The 22,506-nt window shown below is 39.6% G+C and overlaps 1 protein-coding gene across 1 annotated transcript in view; it reads right to left on the bottom strand.

Moving 5' to 3' along the window:
- Positions 1-17,137, bottom strand: part of pcf11 (PCF11 cleavage and polyadenylation factor subunit) — a 29,081-nt gene extending 11,944 nt beyond the window's left edge. Inside the window, exons 1-10 of the mRNA XM_062974518.1 lie at positions 16,680-17,137; positions 10,096-10,221; positions 8,705-8,893; positions 8,149-8,358; positions 6,071-7,128; positions 5,706-5,895; positions 4,976-5,423; positions 3,151-4,799; positions 2,106-2,214; positions 441-560 (exon numbers count right to left, since the gene is read on the bottom strand). Of these exons, the coding sequence (XP_062830588.1) occupies positions 441-560; positions 2,106-2,214; positions 3,151-4,799; positions 4,976-5,423; positions 5,706-5,895; positions 6,071-7,128; positions 8,149-8,358; positions 8,705-8,893; positions 10,096-10,221; positions 16,680-17,123 (4,543 nt within the window). The 5' untranslated portion in view covers positions 17,124-17,137. The remainder of the gene's footprint in view (positions 1-440; positions 561-2,105; positions 2,215-3,150; positions 4,800-4,975; positions 5,424-5,705; positions 5,896-6,070; positions 7,129-8,148; positions 8,359-8,704; positions 8,894-10,095; positions 10,222-16,679) is intronic.
- Positions 17,138-22,506: the final 5,369 nt, after the last annotated feature.

Here is a 22,506-nt window from a genome sequence, read left to right as displayed (position 1 = left end):
GAGTTGTGAACAGTGGAATCTGTGGATACGGAATCTGTGGATAGAGATGGCTGCCTGTAATTCCTTTAAGAGGTTCAATATGCTAAAATTAAAATACATAGTCTCCACAGTTTCAAAACATGCCAAAATTTGACATTTAAATAATATCAATAAAATGGTAACACTACACACCACAACAACAATTTCTTGCTATCTTGGTTTTTAGGCCTATTCCTGAGCTTATTCGGGGTGCTGATTCAGAAAACTGCACTGGAGAGACCAAATTTGCTCTAGTTTCTTAGACATGGTTATCATTATTTTCTATGGGCTAGCAGATGAAGAGTGGTATATGGCTGATAGGGGAAATCAGTGCCATTTTTGGAATCAGCAGGTCAAATATACCCAGAAACAGGTCTAACATTTGAGGCACCAAAATGTGTGTTGGCCAGTGTTATCCTTACGCGGTGAAGCTGTATCCGGCTGTAAAACTTTGAGAATTCCTGTGGATAGTAGTTTTGAGTACAAATCGTTTACATCAAGTTGTCCAAGATGATTATCAGGATAAGATAGTGGGACATTTCCTAAAAATGGATCAATGTCAACAGTTAATGTCTTTTCTCCTAGAAAATCTAGTATTACTTTCTTCATGGCAGATACTACTTGCTAAAGCTTAAAAATTTTATAGTTAAGAAATTAAGCACATATTACATTCCCGTTCCTCATGCTTGTCTTCTCAACACAATTTTGATTACATTCACTTTCATGCCCTTCCCATCTAAATTATTTCTCTGTACTTCAGCATCTGTAAGTTAAATCAACTAAGAGTGTGCCCTAATAATTCCACATAACCTTTAAGGCCCCCTCAAGACTCTCTCCTTTGGGCTAAAACAGACTAACTTGGTTGACCCTTTATTAATTATCTGTCAAATGTTACAAGACCAGCCTCCAAAGAAAGACAGAATTAGTTCCGTAAATCCAATTAGTCTTAGGACGCATAGTTCTTTAACAGCAGTTCTTTGGTGCACTTCCTTTGATATATCAAGGATAATCTTTAGAATAATCTGTACTGTGACATACAAGTCTAAATAAAAAAAAATCCCAGTAGGTGTGCACAAGGCCATGTGACTGTGTTTGAAATTATCTTCCAAGATAGAAGTGTTTTAAAATATAGTCATCTATCTCGTTCGTTCTATTCTTCTACTCCAATTTCAATTAATATTGCCGCTAATATTTTGGAAACACTTATATATGAAGATTGTAGGACAACTAATAAAATCCAGGGAAGGGGTCAATCTTCTGTTTCAATAAGAATTGGGCAAGAAGTTAGATCAGGGTCCATCATTAGTATGTCAGCAAGGGTTTCTGACTGCAAATATTGAGGAGCAACTGTATTACTTCAAAGTTGAAATTTCTTATGGCACCTTAAACACAGGTTTATTGTGGAGTAGGCATACATATGTCAGAGTTCCCGAGTTGCAAACATCAGACTTAAAGAACTTGGGGGGGGGGGGGGGGGGAGAGACAACAGGAAGTGAGAGAAATCTATCCTCAGGAAGGGAAATTCTCTCCTGATAAGTTATTATGAAGAAAAGGTGTCTCCACTGCAGCTTTATCGCCAATCCTTGTTTCCACAACAAGCCAAATTTTTCAAAATCCAATTATCACAGGGATGGAAAGGGAGGTGATATCTTCTGAACAGAGGCAAAACAAATACCACGGGGGTGTTAACCCTTTCATTTCATATTTTCTTCCTCCAGAGTTTTTTTTTTCCCCTACAGCAGCTTGCTCTCATGTCTTAGCACAAATGTATCCAAGCTTCATTGTGTGGGATAATAGGAGTGTTTGAAACAAAACTCCCAACTGTTAGTTTCCTGGAATACGGTAAAGATTGTGAAGTTGAGTTCAGAATTCTCATACCCTTTTGGTATTTGAACCATATGTAAGCAGGTTACACAAACCAGCTTGGCCCTCACCTACGACTTCTATGTCAAAAACAAACATTAGAGTGTTGCTTAGCCATGCTGATCACAACTTCATAGCAACAGACCCTTAAAATGTGGACAGTATATGAAAGCCTCTGATAAACTAGCATTTTGCTTAAAGGAGACAGAAATTTAAATATTTACCTGGTTGATTTTGGACAAAGCTTCCAGGATTTTGTGCGTGAACTGGTAAGAGTGGTTGAGGTTGACCATAAGGTACAGGCTGAGAAGCAGCAATCGACATAATAGGAACCTGGCAAAGACAAGTGCTTTTTCAGTTTGACTGTTGCATTACTTCCCTGTTAAGTTCTAAATCTGTTTAATTTTGCATTCAGTCTCAAAAACAGCCAAAAACAATTTCCAGAACTATTATCATACACCTACAGAACAATGCAATATAAAAAGCCTAACATTTAAGACATTTGCTGGAGCAAAATGTACTAATTGCCTCAGATGAATACCAACACTGCTATTAGCTAAGTATTAGAATCAGTTTTGCTTTTGCAAAGTGCTCCAAACAATAGAAATCATTAATTTTTCTTTCCCATTCTGAATAAAAGTGGTGCTGTTACTCCATTGAGTAAAATGACTTATTTATTCTATCTTGATTTCAGATGGAAACAGAGCAAATAATGGAAAGAAATAAGCATATGCTAATCTCAATACCTGCTACGAAAATAAATCTAGCGAACAAATATACTACCTCAGATTTTCAATACTGGAGCCTTCTTCTCTTTTAAAGACAAAATTCAGAAAGCAGATTACACCTAAATATTAGGAAAACCATTCTGACAGTAATAGCTGTTTCACAGTGGAATACACTGCCTCAAAGTGTGAAGAAGTCTCCTTCGCTAGAGGTTTTCAAACAGAAGCTGAATGGCCATCTGTTGTGGAGTGCTTTCATGGTGTGTTTCTATATGGAAAGTAGTTGGACTGGATAACACTTGGGTCTCTTCCAGCTCTCTATAGGCCTCTATTCCCTTTTCCTTAATATTACTGGTTAAATGCAAAAAGTGTAGACCACAAAGAAAGCCTAACATTTATGGCATCAAACCTCTAGATTCAATCATATCCATACTACCACTAACTTTTATACATTTCATATTTTCCAATTAACACAGGTTGCTTCCAGTGAGCACAAGAACACACCAGTTTTCATTCAAAATAGAAATTTTGCAAACCTCCTTACCTGTTGAGGTGGCTGAACATTTCCTACTGACATATTATTGAAGTTTCCGTACTGAGGCCCTTGAAGGTTGCCATCATCATAAAATGGTCCAGGTGCCCGGTTAAGAGTATTAGGAAAGGCCTGTGCTCCAGGAATAGGAGGCCCATTGAAATTTGGTCCCTGAGAATTATCAAATATTTGCTCAGGTCTTTGAAATGGCATTCCTTGTGATGGCCCATTATAGGGAGGCTGGCCTGATGGTTCATTGTAAGGGCCAGTTTGTCCAAAAGGTGAAGCTTCTAGTCTTGAGGCTGGATGGTTAGCCATATTTTCAATTCTATGACCCTGATGTCCAAGAGCAATATCAAACCGTGCTGCAGGATCTTCAAAGCGTTGGGGTATTGATGTGTCAAATCGTGGCTGAACCTGGTGACCTGGTGGACCATCAAATCGAATAGGCGTTTGGTGCGCAGGGCCCATTCCAAACCTTGGACCATGCAATCCATCCAGTCTTTGCAAAAGCGATGGCTGAGATGGTTGATCATCAAATCTTGATTGACAACCATCAAATCTTGGGCCTGTTTGACCAATAGGACCTTCAAATCTCATTCCACCTGATTGGATGGAAGGCCCTTCAAATCTTGGACCCATCCCAGGCTGTCCATGTGGGCCCACAGTCTGACCAAGAGGTCCCTCAAATCTAGGTCCAACCCCTGGCTGTCCAAATGGCCCAACTGGCTGTCCATGTGGCCCCTCAAATCTCAGACCACTTGCTGGTTGCCCATGTGGACCCATAGGTTGTCCATGTGGTGCATCAAACCGCAAATTACCTCCTGGCTGGCCAAGAAGACCTACTGGCTGCATATGCGGTCCTTCAAACCGTAATCCAGGCCTTGGTTGCCCTTCAAATCTCATCCCTCCACCTGGAGGTCCATGAGGTCCCAGAGGACGTTCATGAGGCCCTTCAAACCTTAACTGGTCATGTGGCCCTTCAAATCTCATTCCACCTGATGGCTGGCTATCAAACCTCATGCTAGCTGGAGGCTGGTCATGTAGTCCCTCAAATCTGATTCCATCAGATAACTGCCCTGGTGGTCCTTCAAGCCTCATTCCTGGCTGGCCATGACTCTCAAATCTCATCACTCCAGGCGGCTGTCCCTCAAATCTTATGCCTGAAGGACCATCAAATCTCAGTGCTCCCCCTGGCTGTCCTATGGGATCCTCAAACTGCATCCCCATTCCTGCCCCAACTTGTCCTGTAGGCCCTTCAAAGTGCAAGGGACTACCTCCCATTGGTGCTGGTGGCCCATCAAAAATTAGAGAACCTTTACCTCCAGACTGCACTGGAGGTCCATCAAACTTTGATCCTGGCTGGCCTAGAACTGCTTCAAACCTTACATTCGTCTGTGCTTGTGGTCCTTCAATTCTAGAATTTGTATTAACCAGCCCATCAAAGTGAGTTGGCTGTCCATCTCCACCTGCCCTTGTGCCAGGATGCCTAGGAGAGTCTTCAAAGTGAACTCTCTCTTCTAACAATGAACTAAATCTTTGCTTTCCATCAGTAACCTCGAATCGTGATCCTGCACTCTCGGTAAACGATTTCTCTGTATCTTCATATCTCGCTCTCTTGTAAGGTTCACTGTATGTAGGCCTTTGCTCGTCACGAATACCTAAAAAAAGAAAAAAAGAACTCATACCCAATTGTACTATAGAAAACAAACTGATACCACTACTTAAACATTCATCGTCAAAATGATTGGTTGAAAACTTTAATTTCCACACATTTGGTGCGAAAACTACTGAGAGCTCACTGATGTAACAGTTTTCACCTTAAAACGTCTTTTACCTTTTAAAGAGTTTGGCTCATCATGCCTCCTTCGACCATCATGTTGTGAATTTTCTGAGTAGGGCCTGTTACTCCCAACAGGGGAATGTCGTCTTGATCTTTCTCCAAGCTGACCACCACTTTTGTTTTTTGTTTGTTCAGTGTCAATTGCAGAAAGAAATGTATCCTTTAAGTGATAGTCTAAAATGTCTTCAGCATCTACCATATTGAGTCTTGGAAAAGAATGCTGAACTTGTGTCCTTTTCAGTTTAGCTTTATGTTCATGATATATTAATTCCGATTCAGACAACAGGGGCTTCTTTTTCGAAACACCCTTTTCCCCTGATGGGCTATCCCACACATTGCACCTGTGCTTTCCTTCTTGATACTGGAAGAGCTGATGAATCTTATGACACAGAACCAGGAAGTCATCTTGTGTTATTTCACCAGAAGATAGGCGTTCATTTGCCTGGGATAAAACAACATTTTAAGAGTTAATTTGGAAAACTATTCAGGAAGAGAACTATGGACAACATCCAGTATGACTATATCACATTGTAGAAATTATTAATGTTCTCCTCTCTCTCTGCAATCATACAAGGCACCAGAAAACAGGTTCCAGGCAATTGCCAGTTGCAAGGCGGAGGTTGCACTACGAGAATACCTACACATTTATTCTGGGCTCTGCCATGGTGTGAACAGGCATTGAATAATGTAGGATACAGGTCTATGGTTCAAGAAAAATTATTACCTTCTTCAAAAGCTCTCTCTTGTTTGCCAAGGTCAATTCTTTGGGAATCTGCAAATTGGCATCGACACTTAGTCGATGTTGCTGCTTTGGTGTACGAGGTGATGTGATTCCTTTACTAGTTGCCCAAGTTTCCCTGTGCCTCTGATGTGGGGATTTACTACCACTTTGATGTTCTTCATTAATTTGTGGGCTGAAATCAACAGAGACAATATGTTAATTTTGGTCTTCCTATAGTATCACTAAAAATCGTAATTTAAAAAACTCATTTTGCACTTTTAAGAATATGCTTCTGTTCTGTTCTGTGGCAATAATCCTAAATCTCTACCAAATCTATCTGACTGATTATAGGTCATATACCAACTTACTTTTTATTTTCTTCCCAACCAGACTTCCATCTTTTGCTTGACTTAGAACCTTGCCAGTTCTCCAAATTTTCTTTGGGTTCAGATGTTACTTTTGAAGAATGCTGGTTCATTCCCTCTTGTGGTCGGTCTTCATGAATCCTCTTTGGCCTCCTTGAGTCTCTGAGTTCCAGTTTAAGGCTTCTTTTATTGGAGCTCCTTTCATCCCGTATGTCTGGCCCAAAGTCTTCTGCATGAGACTTTGGCCCAGATTGTCGCGGCTTCCCCATTTTTGTTACGGAAGGAGAAAGACTCCTAAGCCTTCTTTTGGGAGATCTCCTATCTCTTCGTTTTGGAGAATGGGAAGATGGTGATCGAGATCTAGGAGAACGGGACCTTTTCCTATTACTTGACCTTCCTGGCTTTCCACCTTGTTTCTCCACCTCGTCAGTATTGAGATCCTGCTTTTGCACAATGCCATTAACTATTTTATTTCTACTACTAGCTGATCTATGTTCTTCTTTGTCTTTTTTCTCAACACTTCTCCTCTTCTCTTTTGCATCATCATCTTTACCATCTGGCTTCTCTACGAGATGTTTCTTTAATCTGGGATCTCTCTTGCTTATTTCAGATACTCTGCTACTCTCAGATTCTTGGTTTCTGGTATCTTTACTATGAGGCAGCTTGATTTGCAAGGGAGATGGTGACTTTGATTTTGATTTTGCATCCAATTGGACAAACTCTTTCTTCTGCAATTTCTCACTCTGTTTTTGTTTTTCTTGCTTTGATGTAGTTTGTTTTTCAGTCTGTAAAGTTTTGGAAGGCTTTGGATCAGTCTGACTGACTGGATTCGTCACAAAATCTTTCCTATGGCTTTGATCTTTAGAATGAGAAGAATGTTGACTTGTTCTATTAAGACGTGGATCTCTGCTGGGTGTTTTGACATCATGGAGTGGAGAGAGGCGGTTTTTCTCAGGTGGCAGACAAGCCGGAAGGGGAGCTTTAACTGGCATATGTGAGGGTTGTGGAGCATGTTGCTTCAAGGATGCTGGGCTCAAGCTGGACCCACTAAGAGAAACAGCCTAAAATATGGAGAGAAAGAAAATTGCTAATATTTCAAATACACACAATTACAAAATTTTAAACAGTCAACATTTATTTAATTTGTTCTGTATTTCCAATCATAAGCATGTGTAACTAAAAAGAGATGTTACTATGGAATGAATGTAAAATGGCAATTTTTTCCCATTAGCCTCTATTTCAGAATTTCTTTGCAATTATATCTGCCATGTTTACCAAAATGTCAAAGGCACTTACAGTATCTAATTGTTAGTATTCTTATTTCTAAAGATCTACTTTTTTGAAAAACTATCTCTGAAAGGCATAAATAAAATTTCTGCATCCAAAAATGGTGTGTTGATAATATTCAAACAGGCCGGACAAATCAGTCTTATTTATAATAAAGACCAAATATCAAATTCCAGATTTAAAGACTGTTTCCATTACAAATCTAAATCAAATAATGCATGACATTACATAAATAATTAAGATTCAAGAAGAGAATGCTTCAAGAAAGTTAAATTATTTCTGTGGTGATTAAGATGGCCTAATGTTGCATCTGCTGTGTGATATTTTAGTAGATTTCCTAAAGATCCTTTAACTCTTTAGCTACTTTCAATGCCACAGCAAGAAATCGTCCAATTTAGTGGTTTCAATTCAAGCACTGAATAGTAAATCCTGCCCATGAGCGTGGAACTCGCCATTATATCAAATGTAATTTAAAGGCCAGGTGTAACAAAAGAGGCTCAAAAGCCAGTTCCACTACTAATAGCCTGAGTGCAATTTAGAACAAGTCAAAGCATTGCAGAACACCTATCCTTCCTCATTAACATGTTGAAGATAGGAACGCAATATGTATTTTAAAGTACAGTCGGTCTTTATCTAGCGAGAGAAAATTACAGGGCTAGTGAGACTCTGCTAGTTCACTAACAAGCCTACTAAAATGTTCTGCTAAGTCTAAATATACACACTGTATTAAATTTTGTCACGAGGGCAAACAATCCATCCAGACAGGCTAGAGCAACTATTTCTATCCTACTCACCAGTTGTGCTTTAGTCTGCTCTAGTTCCAGTTCTAATTTTTTCTGTTGAAGTTCTAACAACTGTTTTTGTTTTGCCAGAAGCTGCTGTCGTATTAATTGTTCTTGAGTCAAATTCTTTTGTACTTCTGGAACAACTGGAGTAGAGGACACAGCAGAACAGGATACTGGAGAAGTGGTGACTGTAGAGCTAGGTACAGGAGGTTCCTCGGGCTACCAAGAAAATAGGCAAGAACATGATTCTTAAATGAAGTAGAAGCAACAATTAATTCAAAGCTACAATTTTGCGATTACATTTTAATGTTTTTACATATACATAAAACTGCAATTAGTGTCATTTGATATTTAATGCAATGGATAAACAGAAAAATCATTGACTTTTATTTAAGCAAAGTAACAGCAGAACTAAGAATGTTTTTTTAAAAAAAACAACTCATATACAATGATATAACAGCCAAAGACTTTAAATACTACTTTAAAGAGCATCAAGTCTCAGTGTCTGAGATAAAATGGAAGTCACTCCACTCTAAATCAGCACACAGTAGCTGTAAAAACTTACCGATTTGTTTAAAAACTTAGGATTCACATGGATGCTAGAAGTATTCACATTAGGGGGTAGTGGCTTAATTGGCCAAGCAGGGTCTACTGAATTCACCCGGACATCAAGTGCATATAGTTTCTTCAAAGGGAAAATTTCATCCCACGTAGAACGCAATTTAAATAAACTTTTCCTAGTATTTTCATCCACCTAAGAACAACAGAACAATTCTATGGCTTGTTACGTTAATAAAACATGTGTGTCATGCTTCTTTTCACACACCAAGATCACAGAAACTAACTTCTCAGGCTACACCATGTTCATATATGTGTACTGAAGTTCTACTGATTTCAAAATAACTCTAGCTCACAATTAGGGTTGGGATTTGCACAGATAATCCAAACATACTATGTATATTTTGACATCCAAGTTTTAACATCCCAGCCAAGTTAGAGTCAAATACTCTCATTTATTCCAAACACTTAAGATTCTGGCATGTTCTCATATGCAACTCTCAAAACAAGACTTATAATTTTCATAATCCAGGTTTTTAAATATATGTGACATTTCTCAAGATATTCTACAATCTAAAAATTATAGCATTGATACTTCATTATCTTAACCAAGCTAAGGGCTAATTTGAGTAACAAAAAATGAGGAGGGAAAAGGGAAAATGTAGCAACACTTTTAAGACTAACATTTATATTTTTGAATGAGCTTTTATGAATATAAACCCACTAGTTCAGACGTAGCAGAGTATGTAAAAAAAAAGTGGCTTGATACCCATGACAGCTTATGCGAAAATAAAAAGATTAATCTTAAAGGTATTGTTACATTCTTTTTTTCTCTCTCTCCCTCGTCCTTTTTATGCTTGAAGAAAATAACATAGCTACTCATCTGAAAAGTTTATTTAAGTATGCTAGGGAAGTTATGCCCTATTCCATGGATGTCATTATTCAAATGTTTTAATTTCTTTTAGCCATCTTCAGCTTTACACAGCCATTCAAAACATGTATGTGTAGATCTAGGAGGCTAAAATTGTTTGGCTTTAAATCCAAGTGTGTTTTCACAAATTACTGTAATGGACTGAGAACTGGTCAGCCCTAGAGCAAACACAATGAAGTAAGATGACTTCTATTGATTTCAGTGAGTCTAAGCATAATTAAGTAAAGAACCAACTGACAAATTATTTAAGATTAAACAAATATATAGATATATATTGATTCTACTGTCTTGATGTTTGCTTAACTAAATTATTATATGAAAATCAGTGAGAGTGAATTTTTAAAAGTGAGATATACAGTTCTACTGTACTCTTTATATTTATACACCCACATAACCAGGATTTTGTGCCAAGTGTTTATTTATACAACAGCAAATCTGAAAATATTTATGAAAGCACATTTATATACCTTTTCAAACACATTAACAAATGTTGCAACTAAGTTTTTAGTAAATGCAGCAAGGTATTCTCTTCCAACATTCTTGACAATAGAATCCATAAGGTACATGACAGGAAGTTTCTCACTAGAAGGAGCCTGTAGTAATAAGAAAAAAGCTAAGACATTCAGTTGTAACAAAAACATTTTAATTTTTTTTAGTTACCATATCCCAAATCACCATACCTCTATTTTACAACAATTATTTTAAAAGATGCTCCAAAGATTTGATAGCCAACTAGCTCAAAACCAACAAAAATATCAGGTTCACTGTTATCTATTAGATCAGGGAGATTCCAAATAGATCCAAGACAATATAATTACTGTTAGGAGTATCCAGCAGAGCCACTTTATTTATATACTGTGGGAACAGAACAGATTTATAAGGCACATATACCAACTTCTGCTGCAATCTCTGTAAGATGGGATATGAACCAACTTAAAGATATGTAAGTTCTATAAATGAAGGGCAAATTCTCAGTAGATGGAAAGATGGTGACCAACGCCACCACTTAGTAAGCCACATTTGAAATAAAGTTACTTTGCTGCAATTCAAAAGTCTATGAAAGTGTCATCAAGACTGGCCAGTAGCCATTCCCACTCTAGATTGTCACAACCATACAACTGAAAGGAAAAAAAAGGTAAAAATCCCAAATGGAGTTATGGTGAACAGAAAGGCTCAATATTGAAACCAAAGACTGGCAAAGCGGACAGTCTTCCATGTCCGGACACTCCTCAATGTCCAAGGAGCACGCCGGACAGTTTTCTCCACACATAAGATGTGCTCCAGTTCATGCAGTGCATATTGTGTTCTTGAAAATTAACTTCTAAGGAAAGTGGAAGCCTTCTTGGTTCTGTTCAAAATGGGCATTAGTAACTCATCCATACCAGGGATAGAAAGCTCCCAAAAAGCATCCGAATGTATAAGGACCTCTTCAGACGGGCAATTAAATGGCTCTAACACATGTTGCTTACCAATTACCCTCCTTTGGCACAGGAGTAATGCAATTCCCATTTACTATCCAAATGATTCCAAAACTCTAGTATTTACATGAGGTTACATGGCAACTAATAGGGCTGGCAACTAATAGGGCTGGCAATCAAAATTCAAATACCCAGACAAAGTGAGCTGCCTCAAGTTGTGAAGAAATTTGTAGAAGGCAAATCCTTTGTTTCTTTGTTTAGTGTCAATAAACCTGAACCATCTTTGATTTAGCTTCACCCTCTATGTGGTCTGGATTTTTTTTCAGCACAAGGCCTTTAAACCATTTAATTAGCTTATCACTATTTGAAATGTGCTTCTGATAATTTTATCTATCTTCAACCAGATGGGACTTTTATCAAATTTCATGTACAAAAAAAGTATTGCAAAGGGAAATATTTCTTCATATAAAACAAAAAAGAGAACAGGCATGACATATATGACAGGTAGAAAGGGGTATTAATTACCAAAGTAATTTATGGATTTAAAAATAATTTACTAGGCACAACCTAACAGTCTGCAACTGTCGGGATTCAATTTTACTCATTACAATAGAACTTGGGAAGAATTAAATGCACTTTGAACAGTTTTGTTCAATGGTTGTACTCCCTTTTTATGATGGATAATGGGCAGACCAAGATATAGCTGTTCTTCTAAGATCTTACTCCCAAAGCATACAATTTTACCCCTCTTAGGCAGCAAAGCTGTTATTTCATGGATTATAAAGTCCTAATACACTAATGGAATTATGTGGAGATATGACACAGAGAAGCAGACTATCATATGATCTCCTTTTAGGAATAAAGTAGCAAGCCCCAAATTGAAATGAGAACACATCTGTGAATGAGAATGTAGGACCACAGTATTAAGTTACCAATCTATTTCAATAGTTTGAAAGGAAGCACGGGGGGGGGGGGGGGAGTTCCCCTAAATGTCAAGGCAAACCCAAGTTTAGATTATCAGGATGTTGTGGAAGCGCAATAGGCAACACAAACCCCTAGTAAGCCGAAGGTGAATTAATGTCAAGCTTATTTGCAGGAAAACCATATTCAGAGCTCAACAGAATGTCTGCAGTACTTCTCCAAACGTCACAGGAATGAGTGTTGAAAATGTGAGGGCCTGTGTTTTTCTGTTGGGTTTCCCCAAAGTTTTTAGACTTCCTCACACATCTTTTGTTGTAAACCCAGGACACAGAATAATGTAACACTTTATAAACAGATTCTGCACTACACCCGGTAAATAAAAAGACAAATACATATTTCATACATTTTATTTACAGTTTAAAATACCAGTCACACATTTCAAAATCATTTATTAAAAATGTAATCAAACCACTCTGTTTTACACTAAATAGAAACTTGTCTCCAGACACAACTTTCAAAAGTGGTTTTCAGAGAACTCAGATCTCCTGTTTCATCCTAGTCGCTAATGACAACTAAGCACATCTAATTAGAGATACAGATTTTCGACGTCTTTAAATAAACTTAAGGGGATAACTAGGTAACCACCCCAACCCAAACAATACTGCAATGTATTTCTAGTCACTAACAGAAAGGCTGTAAACATATGAAAAATAATTGTGGGAAGTGTCTGGATATTATATTGTAGCCACTCAATCTACACTATAAGCAGCCTTTCTGTATCCCTGGTTTAAATATTGTATTTTAAAATCCCAGATTAAATTTGTAAAATAAAAAAGCCCAACACTCTGAAGGAAGCAGAGAAGGGGTAGGTGGGGGGGGGGGGGGGACAGGAAAAAGGGAAAGAATCAAGAAACTTTCACTACAGTAAATGTCTGTTAGCCTTTCACTATTTCAATGATAAAAAGATGAGATAGCTGACTATATGCTGTTTAGGTTAAGCTAACACAATGCCTGGATTTTCTGACATAATGCCTGGATTAGATTTGCAGCCTCTTTTTGCATCATATGTATCTTCTGGCGCCATGTTGGGATTGTAAGGCTGCAGCAATTCCTACAGACAGGGTGGAACATTTCTTTCCCTGCTCTAATGAATGGGCTGCTCTATGAGGAGAATTAGGCACACACAGGCACGCACGCATACTCCCTTCTCATCTACCATGATTCTTATTACTCAAGCGTTCTAGGAATGTAACAATTCGCCCGTGCCTCAGAAACATCTTCCCCAGAAAACAACATAGGGGCAAATTCCCTCCTTCCCTCACGCACGCACGCGCACACACACACACAAGTATTTTTATGTCTCATCTATTTAAATGACCACAATGGCTGAGACAATAAAGTAATCCTTGTTTTCAAAACCTTGTCAATCCTTTTATTTTGGCATTAATATTTTAAATAAACTGATGTTTTCCATTTATTACCAAATATTTTTAACAGCCAAAGCAAAGACCAAAGCATGCTATTCCTAACAGCATGGCAGAGCATGGCTGTTGCTGCACAGTCACTGCCAGACCGCCATGTTGTCTCTCCCTCTTTTACACAAGCTTGAAGAGACTGTCATAGTATCCTCCCAGTTACTGGTGAGGAGCACTCTGCCCTTCACACATCTGCTACATTCTTACACATTTCCCTTTATCCTATAACTATACTGCCATGAAGCCAATTCTCCCCCACCCCCCACTGTCCAAACTCTGCCCTATCCGCAGACAAATACTGTCTGAGGTCCTTGCTTTATCTAGCCTTTGAATGGTTTTTTACTCCCTTATTTTGCATTACAAACAACCCTCCATACTCTAATCATCTTCCCCCACCCTTCACTCCCCCACTCCCAGGAAAAAACTGCATTCACTTATCTTTCAATCTACTTCTAGCTATAACAAAGTATTTTCTAGGCCACCTTCTCAACCGGTTTCTCATTGATACCCCAAGGCAGGCCTTAAGATACTGAGCAAATCACCTATACCTCCTACCTATACATTGCCATACTGTGTCCCAGGACTCATTCCTGCACACCATTCGCACCTTTTCCCTGCTTTTCCCTTAATTCACCCATTGCCACAGCCTATGCTTCTACATTCACATCCCATGGATGAATCTATCCATAAACCTTTTTAATCTGCCCTGATACTGGAGAGCCTGCTACACAGACATATGTTTATGGGTCAGCCAAGGATTTTGGTGTCTGTACTTACAACAATGGCCAAAAATGTGTATGTTCACCATGTATGATTGAGCAAATAGATTTTTTGAAGTACACATTTCCTCTTTCTCAAGAGATCACCTTTTATGCCTTTTGGGCCTGCCTGATTCCACCCAACACACATAACATCCCTCAACTGCTCAGGTTTACTTTCCCTCATCCTTCTTTGTAGGCCTTTGTCAGCTTTTACAAATATTGAACCTCCACACTTCCTTCCCCAACTTACTTTCTTGTACATTTCCCCGCTTATTCCGACCTGCCTGTTTTCAGCACGTGAACTCCTCCCTCTGACTTTGATCTCTCTCACTCATGCATACAAAACAGTATGCAATGGACACTTATGGCACCTCTGAGACTAAGAGTTAAGAACTTGGTGGTATAAGCTTTTGTAGACTACAGAAACAGAAAAGACTATGAGATCTTAAGCCACTCACATTTTGCTCTGTTAGTCTCAAAAGATCTCTTTGCGAACTGATACTATTTTTTTTATATTCCACCTTTTCTGAAAACCTGGGATGCTGGTGGTTTAAATTTACATTATATACAGACTCTCTCCCTGTCTCCTATACAGTTTTTATGGGTGTGCATGAAAGGAGTGATAATGGGGGACACAGAAACACTGTTTTCAGGTCCAATCTGGATCCCAGAATGATACTCTAGTTTAAATATACTGTATTGGCCTTTCTAATAAAAAACAGGCATTTATAAAAAGTATATCTTCCCCGAATTCCCAACTGTAGGCCATGCTGACTGAGACTTCTGGCAGTTATGAGTGGACCAGTAATAATAGGCCAAGCTAACTGGGGTAGTTATGAGTTCAAAACACTTGGAGGACCTATACCTGGGAATCATTGTTCTACAAGATCTGAATTTCTGATAGCAGGCCAAGCTAACTGGGGCTCCACTGGTTTTGAATCCTACCCACTTTTGTGTAACTCATGTGATAGATACAACCCTGGCCATTAAAGGGTTTTGAGATCATATAGTTCTATGATTCCTTTCAAATGCTGATGTTCCAGATTAACACAAATGTGGCCTTTAAATACCACCCACAAACAATACCGTGCCTCTTCTTTCCCTGAAATTTGGCTCTATATTGAAACCCCCTTTGTGACTTTTGGCCCACCCTGTATATATCTATAGATGTAGCTATTTCTATATATCTATATTGCCTCTTTTCCTCCTTGACAGTTGGCCCCATTCTGAAACTCCTCTTGCGGCTTCTGACCTACTCCTGTAGATATATAAATATAAGTGTCTATGTATCTACAAATATTTAGAAAATCACCCCTCTCCCCCTTGAAATCTGGTCCTAAAGTAAAAACTCTTTGTTATTTTGGCCCACTTTTTGTGTTTGTGTGTGTGTGTGTATGCCTATACATCCATATCACCTCTTCTTTTCCTGAAATTTGGCTCTACATTGAAATCCCTTTGTGACTTTTGGCCCACCTTATAGATATATATCTACAGATACAGCTATGTCTATATATCTATATCACCTCTTTTTCCCCTGAAAGTTGGTTCTATTCCGAAACTCTTCCAGCTTCTGGCCTACCTCTGGTAAATATATACATACATATGACTATATACCCAGATATACAAAAACATCACCTTTTCTTTCCCTGAAATGTGGCTCTATATTGAAAACCCTTTGTGACTTTGGCCTACCTTGTATGTGTATATATACACATATATCTATGCCTATATATCTATATTGCCCCTTTTCCTCCTGAAAGTTGGCTCCATTCTGAAACTCCGGTTGTGGCTTCTGGCCTACCCCTACAGATAAATATATATGTCTGTACATATATCACCTTTTCTTTCTCTGAAATGTGGTTCTATAGTGGTCCACCCTACAGATCAGTGGTTCTCAACCTGTGGGTCCCCAACTGTTTTGAACTACAACTCCCAGAAATCCGAGCCAGATTTAGCAGCTTTTAGGATTTCTGGGAGTTGAAGGGCAAAACATCTGGGGACTCACTGGTTGAGAACCACTGCTGTAGATAACATGTCAGGCCTGGGCCAACTTGACACCACTTTAACTGCAATGCTATGCTATGAAATCATGGGAGTTGTAGATTGATGAGACACCAGCACTTTGGGGCAGTGAAGACTAAAGGCCTTGGAAAACTACAGTTCCCATGATTCCATAGCACCTAAAATAGTGTCGAATTGTATTAGCTCCATCCTGTAGATCAGTGGTTCTCAAACCTGTGGGTCCACGGGTGTTTCGGACTTCCACAATTCCTAACACTGTTAGGAATTGTGGGAGTTGAAGTTCAAAACACCTGAAGGGCCCAAGTTGGCCTAGGCCTGATATATTATCTACAGATACATAGAAAGAGCCCTTTTTTCCCTGTCGATTGGGAGACTGAGGGGAAAGGTAAGGGGAAGGTGTTAGAGAAAGAGAGAGAGAAAGAGAGCGTATATTCGGCGGAGAGTGTATAAAAACCTTGGCGGTTTGCGCCTCGATGAGCGAGACGATGTCCTTGGCGAAGGGCACGTTCTCCTCGGCCAGGATCGTCAGCATGTTGATGTGCGGCTTGCTGTTGAAGGTCAGGTCCTCGAGCGACGACTGGTAGTCGCGGCAGGCGTCCTCGCCGCCTCCGCCCGAAGCAGGCCCTTCCGACGCCGAGGAGCTGCTACTGCTGCTGCTGCTCGACATCCTCCCACAGGGCTGACAGGCCGAGGAGAGAAAGAAGGAACAGACCAGGCCGAAAAACCCCTTCCTCCTACTCCACCCGCCCCGGGCGATTAAACCCCTCCGGCCTTCTCCAAGCTCATCCTCGGCTTCGTCTCGCTGTCGCCGTCGCCGTCGCTGCTGTCTTCTCCTCACAAAATGGCCGCGGCAACGAAAAACGCCTTCTTCTCCCACCGGCTCCAACCGCTGCGTCATATGAAATTGTTCTGGGGGAGGGGCGCAGGGCCTTTTGTTCGCTGCGCGCCACGCCATTGGCTGGCCCGCCTCCGCTTATACGCATTCCCATTGGTCCGCGCATGCCACGCCGCCAAGTTCATTGGTTCATTCCGTACTCAGTCCCGTTTGGATTCGTTGCCACTCGCTGAGTCCCGCCTTTCTTTATTTCCCTTGGCCCTCTCATTCCCGACGTTGGAAATCTTCTGTTAAAGCCCTCGTTTCTGATTGGTCGGTTTAGTTACTCACCTGTTGCTATGGAAATGAAGGCCGTTTGAGGCCTGCCTCAAAGTTCTCAACTGACTGCACAGGATAGAATTTTCACGACGGCGCTTCTTTTCTGTTGTGGTTTTGAGAAAGCTATTTAATGCAATCCAACACTCGCTTATCCAACGTTCTGGATTATCCAACACATTTTTGTAGTCAATGTTTTCAATATATCGTGATATTTTGGTGCTAAATTCGTAAATACAGTAATTACAATATAACATTACTGCGTATTGAACTAATTTTTCTGTCAACTTTGTTGTATAGCATGATGTTTTGGTGCTTAATTTGTAAAATCATAACCTAATTTGATGTTTAATAGGCTTCTCCTTCATCTCTCCTTATTATCCAACATATTCGCTTATCCAACGTTCTGCCGGCCCGTTTATGTTGGATAAGTGAGACTCTACTGTAATAATAATAGAGTAAAATACAGTAGAGTCTCGCTTATCCAACATTCTGGATTATCCAACACATTTTTGTAGTCAATGTTTTCAATATATCGTGATATTTTGGTGCAAAATTCATAAATACAGTAATTACCACGTAGCATTACTGCATATTGAACTACTTTTTCTGTCAAATTTGTTGTATAGCATGATGTTTTGGTGCTTAATTTGTAAAATCATAACCTAATTTGATGTTGAATAGGCTTCTCCTTAATCTCTCCTTATTATCCAACATTCTGCTGGCCCGTTTATGTTGGATAAGTGAGACTCTACTGTAATAATAATAGAGTAAAATAAATGTAATAGTAGCAACAATAATAGAGAAAAATAATAAATGTAATAATACCAATAATAATAGAGAAAAATAATAAATGTACCATATATTCTCGAGTATAAGCTGACCCAAATATAAGCCAACCAGGACCCTCACCCGAGTATAGGCCGAGGGGGGCTTTTTCAGTCTTAAAAAAAGGGCTGAAAAACTAGGCTTATACTTGATTATATACAGTAGATATATTATAATCTTGCCCTTATTTCTCAAATCCAAAATGTATCCTTTATACATATTCTTTCCTCTCTGTATAATCTTTGACTCATTCTACTGAAACACACACACACATATATCTAAATCATTACACACCAGATAGTCTTTAAACAATATTCCAAGCCCCATTTTGCTTCCTTTTTTCCCTTTGCCTTTCATTTCCTCTCTCTCTCTCTCAATCTCTCTCTCCCCCATCAACTACCTAACCCATAATCCCCTCCCTTGTGCCGAATTCCCTGCCCCATCATCTGTGTTAACCCAGCCCCCCTGTGGATATTGGAGAAGTCACCAACTGATGCCTTGCAATGACCTTTGCCCGCATTTTCCTGTCCTGGGAAGGTCTGCCAATGCCTTGCCAGGCTTCATTTACATGATTGGATTAACCAGCTACCTTGAATAGAACCTATACAAACCAAGTAGCACAGGAGATAACAGGAGCCAGATGGACCACTCTTCCTTTGTGTCACTGCTTAGACCAGGGGTCCCCAAACTAAGGCCCGGGGGCCGGATGCGGCCCATCGAAGCCATTTATCCGGCCCCCACAGCACAAGGGCAGAAGGGGGTTGGGATAAATTACCCAAGGGGTCCCTTCTTCTCTTACAACCATTATTATTATTATTATTATTATTATTATTATTATTATTATTATTATTAACATTGAGGCTGGGTGGCCATCTGTCAGGGGTGCTTTGCTTGTGCTTTTGGTGCACAAAGGCAGAAGGGGATTGGACTAAATGGCTCAAGGGGTCTCTTCCAACCCTCTTTTTTATTATTATTATTATTATTATTATTATTATTAACATTGAGTCTGGGTGGCCATCTGTCAGGGATACTTTGCTAGTGCTTTTGGTGCACAAAGGCAGAAGGGAGTTGGACTAAATGGCACAAGGGGTCTCTTCTAACCCTCTTTATTATTATTATTATTATTATTATTATTATTATTATTATTATTAACATTGATTCTGGGTGGCCATCTGTCAGGGGTGTTTTGCTTGTGCTTTTGGTGCACAAAGGCAGAGGGGGATTGGACTCAATGGCCCAAAGGGTCTCTTCCAACCCTCTTTTTTATTATTATTGTTGTTGTTGTTATTATTTATTGCTCGGTGGCCAACTATAGTTCGGCCCTCCAACGGTCCGAAGGATCGTGAACTGGTTCCCTGTTTAAAAAGTTTGGGGACCCCTGGCTTAGACAATACATGAAATTTGCCAACCTGGCATGGAGTTTCCAGTCAAGGGATGCTGTGCCACAGTCTTGGAAAGGCTATCTTCCTCTTTGTTATTCCCAGCCATGGACATTTATATGAACAATATTTTCTGTTGTGAAGGGACCATAAGCCAAAAAATAGTAAACTCTTGCCTATGTAGCTTTGCCTCTGTATATGCCCCTCTCTTCTTGTGAGCTGGTGCCTTTCTCAAGAAAGTTCCAAGACCAAAAGTTAGTTTGAAATCAACAAGTGAGGTCACAGGTATCACTTATGCCAAAGTACAGTAGAGTTTCACTTATCCAACACTCGCTTATCCAACGTTCTGGATTATCCAACATTCTGGATTTTTGTAGTCAATGTTTTCAATACATTGTGATATTTTGGTGCTAAATTTGTAAATACAGTAATTACTACATAGCAAATTTGTTGTATAACATGATGTTTTGGTGCTTAATTTGTAAAATCATAACTTAATGTTTAATAGGCTTTTCCTTAATCTTTCCTTATTATCCAACACATTCGCTTATCCAACGTTCTGCCGGCCCATTTACGTTGGATAAGCGAGACTCTGCTGTAGATGTAGAAGGTGAGGAAGACCCTCAGCCATTGGTCAATTTTAGATAAGCCAAGATATATATTCTTTAACTGCTCACACATTGCGGCAGCCTTTTGCATGGTATGGTGTGTACGGCTGTTCTGCCTTCTCATAGCTATCGTGAAAATACACGTTTCTTTTTGCATCTTTCACGAGACTGGGTTTTCTGCCTGATTTCCCTCCTGAGCCAGCACCCATTGAAGGTAATTGTCTTACAGCTGGACTTGTTTGGGAGCTTGGTATTTGGGACACTGGGCTCAATCAGAGACTGTACATGCAAAAGGACAATAAGAGTTTCAACAGACCCATCAGTGTCATTGTGTCCACACATCAAGGATACTTAATCCCATCATCAGCTTTCACCTCACCCATTGCTCAGAGACCTGCCAGCCCCTCTTTCATCTTTGAACAGAGGGAAATTTACCTTGGAAGCAGGCAGTGCTCTCCCATTGGCTGTGTTGTGGCGGACTCCCACCTTCACAGAGAGACCTCATTGACGTTGTCCAGGCTTGGCTAATCACAACGAAGCTGGGTCCAGCTTTTTGTTCAGCTATCATTTCTAAATTGACTCATATATTTAAGTACTGTATAACACTATTGTGTATAACAGTTGACTACTTGTTGTTTTGCTATTTGTTATAGATACCTGTGTTTCTTGGATGTATAAAAATGCCTCTTTTCCTGTATAATTTATCTCAGCCTATTTTTGGCAAATTAGCGTGGGCTGGCATCATTTTCAGCTGAAATTAAAACACCTTGGTGGCTTCTACTTCAACTTGGTGAGATCTATTCTGGAATATTGGCTTCTTTTTTTCACTAGGCTTAACCCACAGCGGCTTGGATCTCACTATCCAATGCCGCTCTAAATTGCTAGATAACACTTTGATCTGGGTTTTCTGAGTCCACATTGCCCATATAATCCAGTTCAAAGCAGATAATGTGGGATAATATGGGATTTTATTTAGCTGTGTGGAAGGGGACTCAACCCAGTTTAAAGCAGATATTATGGTTTATCTTCCTCAATATTCTGGGTTATATGGCTGTGTGGAAGTGCCCTGAGTAACATTTTTGGCATTTTTTTATTCTAGAAAGCCAAAACATTAATGTAAATAAACCGCATAGAACAAAGTCTTTGGCTGTATAGATCATTTATGTATTTATCGTGTCAGAAGCGAATTAAGAATACAGTCATAATGTATAAAAAACCACAAAGAAAGTTAAAAACTTGACATTGCACTAAATGTCCTTTGGCCAGAAGCTGGCCACTTGGAGTGCCTCTAATGTCGCTGTGAGAAGGTCCTCCATTGTGCATGTGGCAGGGCTCAGCCCTCATTGTAATAGGTGGTCTGGGGTTTGCTCTTCTCCACATTCACATGTCATGGACTCCACTTTGTAGCCCCATTTCCTAAGATTAGCTCTGCATCTTGTGGTGTCAGAATGCTGCGTGTTCAGGGCCTTTTTTATTATTATTTACTCTATACCCTGCCTTTCTCAACCCTGCAGGGGACTCAAGCGGCTTACACAGAGCCAATTATTCAATGCCTTAAAACATACATAATTTAAAATTTAAAATTAAATTAGATCAATTTGGTGTGCCCAGGAGGGAGTTTCTCGTCCGGTATCAGCTACTAATTGAGGTTTTAGCCTGCCACTTTTGGACTTTCGCTTGCTGATGTGTTCCTGCAAGTATATAGATCTTCAGAAGCTATTTTTTATTTAAGGCATTGGCATGCTAACTGATATCCAAACAGAGGATGGGCCAGAGATGTCCATGCCTTGGTCCTTTCATTATTGGCTGCTACTTCCCGACAGATGTCAGGTGGTGCAATACTGGCTAAACAGTATAATTTCTCCAGTGGTGTTGGGAATAGGCATCCTGTGATAATGCGGCATGTCTCATTAAGAGCCACATCCACTGTTTTAACATGGTGAGATGTATTCCACACTGGGCATGAATATTCAACAGCAGAGTAGCAAAGTGAAAGGGCAGATGTTTTCATGTATCTGGTTGTCATCCCCAGGTTGTGCCAGTCCGCTTTTGTATAATATTATTTCTAGCACACACTTTTTGCTTGATATTCAAGCAGTGCTTCTTGTTAGTCAGAGCACAGTTCAGAGTAACTCCCAGGTATTTGGGTGTGCTGCAATGCTCCAGTGGGATTCCTTCCCAGGTAATCCTCGAGACTCAAGATGCTTGTCTGTTCTTAAGATGGAAAACACCTATCTGCATTTTAGTTGAATTAGGAATCAGCTGGTTTTCCCTATAATAGGCAGTAAGAGCACCTAAAAATTCGAAGAGCTTCTG

The sequence above is a fragment of the Anolis carolinensis genome, chromosome 3 (genome assembly GCF_035594765.1).
Source record: "Anolis carolinensis isolate JA03-04 chromosome 3, rAnoCar3.1.pri, whole genome shotgun sequence".
Lineage (NCBI taxonomy): Eukaryota > Metazoa > Chordata > Lepidosauria > Squamata > Dactyloidae > Anolis > Anolis carolinensis.
Note: the sequence above shows the minus strand (reverse complement) of the source record. Positions and strands in the feature narration are given on the sequence as shown.